Source organism: Fragaria vesca, linkage group LG2, assembly GCF_000184155.1.
Source record: "Fragaria vesca subsp. vesca linkage group LG2, FraVesHawaii_1.0, whole genome shotgun sequence".
NCBI classification, from domain to species: domain Eukaryota; kingdom Viridiplantae; phylum Streptophyta; class Magnoliopsida; order Rosales; family Rosaceae; genus Fragaria; species Fragaria vesca.
Window position 1 is genome coordinate 28,730,870 of NC_020492.1, and position 5,154 is coordinate 28,736,023.

A 5,154-nucleotide genomic window follows, 5' to 3' on the forward strand; every position below is an offset into this window, starting at 1 on the left:
AAATGGACGGACTGAATTCTGTCCGGTTGTGTTCATACCAGAAAAACTCGAGTTTGAGGGTCTTAATGATCACCAAATTAGCTGAAATTTTGCAGAGATGATCTACACAATATTATATAGATACTGGACGATGGAGATGAGGAAATTCGATCGAAAAGTGGTGTAAAAATAGAAATCCGCACCAAAACCATTGGTACGGACGTCCGCCCTTGATCAGCATTATATATATATATAGCTTAATGATAAACAAGTATGAAGTATATATAACCTCTTCGATCATCTGTGACAAAGCTATAGCTCAATGATAAACAAGTATGACTAGTTTCAAATCTAGTGGTACCCATATATATGGACTATGTCCAGCTTTTTTACTCATATATATGCTCATAGCATTGTACTGATATATCTATATGCCTCACACTTAGTTAACCAACCGTATTAGTGATGTAAGCTCCACTAATTGAACTTACTGGTGGCATTTAGGGTATAAATGCAGAGACAAATATACATACACCTGAGAGATGATCGAATCCAGGATAAGTGCATGTCCTCGTCAAAATTCTATTGTGGAAGGAACTCTAGCGTTTCGAGTGATCAATATTGAAGACATAATTTTCATATCCATATCCATATTCGCACTGAGCCACTTCTACGAGAGCTACTACGTCATTCCTTGTGGCAGCCATTGGAATGTTACGGAACGATCCACCGCCAAATCCAGGCATTTTTGGAGAATTAGTAATTTCGGATAGAAATGTTTAAATCGTTAGATAGTTACCATCCAACATGAATGCTATATGCTTTTCTCAAATATATAAAATCCCACTAATCTACTTCAGCTTTCTGTCGATCAAAGCTAGTAGAACGTACCATCTATGTACTAAAATTGATTAGTGGAACGTTAGGGACAATTGATTTAAGTATGAAGCATGATCAACTTATTGAAGTAATCAATCAAATGTAGCTATCTTCCTACAAATACCTACTCTCAACCAGGTTGTGGTAACTTTGAAGGATTTAGCTAGCTAGGCAATGTGTTCACACATATTGACATTACATTTTTGGCCCAATACCTGTCCCTAGCTAGTGATCGAATCCTTGTATGTGTATGCCACTTAGACCATGGAGAGAATTTAAAGAGAAGAAAAGGGTCTTTTGCACATTTTACGCCTTATAGTTAATATCTTGATTCATGTAGAGTCCTCATCGCTGAATACTTCCATTGTGTGTGTTGGGGAAGAAAACCAAATTATTGAAGGAGTACAAGTCGATTTCTAGTGGGATTCTCCAAGAAGATATCTAGGCCTAAACCCCTGAACAACCACTTCTCATAGTGGCCCGTCTTCTTCTTCTTTTTTTCCCTTACCTCTCATCTTCTCACACGACAACTTGAAACTCAACAATCTCTTCTCTTTCAATTCCCAGTAAATCTCTCGTGGTTAATTACCAAGATACTAGTACCGTAATATATAAGTATAAAGAGCTAGCTAGAGGGAGAGAGAACGAGAGAGATCAGCCTATTTGATATTTTTCTCTTTTTCATCGAAGTACACGTACGATCATGGATCAACAAATGGTGGATTTAGAGTCCAATAGAAGAACAAACATTGATGAAGAATCCCCTGCCATATTCAAGAAAGCAATTCGACCTGTCACATTGAAGGTATGTAATCGATCAAAATCTGAATTTCAAGATTAATTAGGGTTTTTGTATGTTTCATGTTTTTATTTTTGCTAATGAGTTTTAATCGAAACGCAGTTTGAGGATGTGGCTTACACGATCAAAGCCGAGACGGATGGGATGTCATGGCTTCGAAAGAAGGACAAAAACTCAGATTCTGAGAAACATATCTTGAACGGTATTAGTGGCGTGGTTAAACCAGGTGAAATCCTCGCCATGCTAGGCCCATCGGGAAGTGGCAAAACGACCCTCCTAACCGCGCTCGGCGGTCGTTTAGGTGGAAAACTAAGCGGAAGCATAACCTACAACAACAAGCCCTTCTCAAACACGATGAAAAGAAACACCGGCTTTGTGACCCAAGACGATTTTCTCTATCCCCATTTGACCGTGGCCGAGACACTCGTCTTCACAGCCCTTCTGCGCTTGCCCAATACTCTCACCAAGGCAGAGAAGACACATGAAGCGGAAGCTGTGATAACACAGCTCGAATTAACCAAGTGCAGGAACAGCATCATCGGGGATGAGCTTCTAAGGGGTGTTTCGGGAGGAGAGAGGAGAAGGGTTAGTATAGGGCAAGAATTGCTTATAAACCCTAGCTTGATGTTCTTGGACGAACCCACTTCAGGGCTGGACTCGACCACAGCTCAAAGGATCGTCAAGGCATTGTCGGAATTGGCCATTGGAGAAAGAACCATTGTTATGACTATACACCAGCCTTCTAGCCGATTGTTCTACATGTTCCACAAGGTGATGCTGTTATCGGAAGGGAATGCTTTGTATTTCGGCCACGTTTCAGACGTCATGAAATACTTTTCCGGCATCGGATATGCTCCGCTGGTTGCTATGAACCCTGCAGATTTTCTCCTGGACCTTGCCAACGGTACGTATATTTCATTAACTTCTAATCTTACTTTTACCATATGAAATTTAGCTCAAATTTAATTCAAATAACTAGGTCGCAGTTATACTACTTTTTCATAAATGGCAAAGTTTAGATGATTAGGTAACAATAATGAACATGCCAAGAGTGGAAGTTACTAATATACTATGTAGGATCTGACACCCTGCTTAATCCCAACGTGAAAACGACCATCCTTGCTGTTTAGGCAGATGGAGTTAATTAGATTCTGGGCTCGATTTGGAGTCTGGACAAACCTAGAGTAGTTACAAATGTGCCATCAGCATGCAGATTTGTCTCAAAGTTTCGGTGCATGTCAAGCAAGTGTATAAACTATAAAGATGATATTAGAAACAGATTGTTAAGGATTGACACCTAAATCGAAGAACCGGTTGGAAATAAGACTATATAAGTGCAAGTGTGTCATGCATGATGTGTGCAAATGCAATTTACTGTCTTTGTTTCATACTTTCATTAGATTAATTTCTCTCACAAGCAAGTGTTTTTTGGATAGCTGTGATGCATTGCGTGGAATGTGAAAGTGATATGTTAATCTTTGTGATGCTAGGTCTGACGCCTGATGAATCAAATGATAACAAGAGCGAGTTGAAGCAGAGTTTGGCTTTGGCCTACAGAGAGAACCTTGAAGATAAACTGAAAGCAGAACTTAAAGAAACCAGCGGCGTCGACTGCAACAATAATCAGTCTGAAGAGGCATCATCTGAGGACAAGAAATTTAGGAAATGGCCGACGACTTGGTGGCAGCAATTTACTGTCTTGTTCAGGAGAGGAGTAAAGGAGAGGAAGCACGACTCCTTCTCTGGCCTCAGGATTGGACAGGTCGTTGCTGTGGCTCTTCTCTGTGGCCTTCTGTGGTGGCAGTCTTCCAGCTTACAAGATCAGATTGGTCTTCTATTCTTTATGTCTGGATTTTGGGGTTTCTTCCCTCTCTTCCAAGCAATCTTCACATTCCCACCAGAACGCAAAATGCTTGAGAAGGAACGGACTTCAGGCACATACCGACTTTCGTCCTACTTCATGTCAAGAATCATCGGTGACCTCCCCATGGAACTCGTCCTTCCCACTCTATTTATCACCATAGTATATTGGATGGCAGGTTTCAAAACCACAGCTGGGAATTTCTTTCACACCTTGTTCGTTCTTCTCCTCCTTGTCTTGGTAGCTCAAGGAATGGGGCTTGCTCTCGGCGCTGTGGTCATGGACCTACAATCGGCAACAGTACTCGGATCAGTGCTCATGTTGTCGTTTCTCCTGGCCGGAGGTTATTATGTGCAACATGTGCCTCGTTTCATATCTTGGATCAAGTACATTTCGATCAGTAATCATGCATACAAGCTCCTGATAGGGTCTCAGTACAAAGGAAGTGACACTTTCCCGTGTGTGAATGACGCGAATAGGCTATGTTTGGTTCGGGATTTTCCAAACATCAAAACTATAGGGCTTGATGGACAAGTGAATGCTTTGGTGGCTTTGGCTATAATGCTTGTGTTTTATAGACTCATTGCGTATATTGCCCTCATGAGGATTGGGGTAACCAAAAAGTAGTGTAGGTGTTTCAGAAAACGTAGCAATAACTTATCGATCTTCGTCGAGTGTACGTGGTTTAATGTTTTTCTTCTGCAGTACTAAATTTCTAGTTTGGCGTGAGTCCTAAATAGAGACTTGTTATGCGTTTTGTTTACCAGGTTAGACGGTTTATGCAAAATAGCTGAACAATTGCACTCGAGTTGGTTTTTTTTTTTTTTTTTTCAGATACTACAATGAATCTTTTTTGTTTTTTTGGATTAGATACTAAACGAATATGTTTGTGAGTTCGCCTCACGATATCTTAATTACTTACAAGAAAATATTTATGTCATTAGACCAAATGATACTAAGCGCACTCGAGTTGTTCTATATATTTAATTTCTCAAATCAAAATCAAAAAAATTACTAATTTCTTGTAACATCTGGTCTGGATCTGCATGATAGCGGTACCTCAAGTTCTTTTGGGCCTTGGTTCAATTTCTGTAATGGGTCAACTTAATCGGCCTTGACATGGACATGCAGAGATCCTCTGCATATGGCAGCTTCCATATTCTTGTTTTACAACCCCAATTTCACCACATAAAATTATGAATTGCTTGGTCCATCAGGCAACCATTAGCATGTGTATGTTCATTACATTGTATTTAATAGTTAAGCACGTCTGTTTGGATTTGCAAATTAGTAAAATACACCCAAATCACTCTTCAATTTGAGTCATCTAAAATTTTTAGATGGCCGCAGACATGCCTGATCTTGTCAAGGCGGTATATAAGTTTATTTGTACGAAATTTAATTGACAAATTAGGTACAGAGGACTAATATTGAGAGGAACTACATAAGTAAATACATGTTCTTTCGATCACAAAAGGACACATAACATCCGGTACAATATTGTTTTCCGCATTCGGCATGTTCCAGCTGATCAAGTATACATACATACATATATATATATATAAAGAGAGATTCTCGTCCGCACCGCTTTACGGTGCGGATTTTCCTCCGTTCGTCACCGTACGGCGCTGGCGAA

The 5,154-nt window shown here is 40.0% G+C and overlaps 1 protein-coding gene across 1 annotated transcript; it reads left to right on the forward strand.

Annotated features, from left to right (window-relative positions):
- Window positions 1–1,561: 1,561 nt before the first annotated feature.
- On the forward strand, window positions 1,562–4,145 carry LOC101295309 (ABC transporter G family member 9-like). The gene is made up of 3 exons (XM_004293055.1): window positions 1,562–1,663; window positions 1,760–2,561; window positions 3,148–4,145. Exons 1-3 carry the CDS (start codon window positions 1,562–1,564, stop codon window positions 4,143–4,145), a joined length of 1,902 nt encoding a protein of 633 aa, XP_004293103.1.
- The last annotated feature ends 1,009 nt before the right edge of the window (window positions 4,146–5,154 follow it).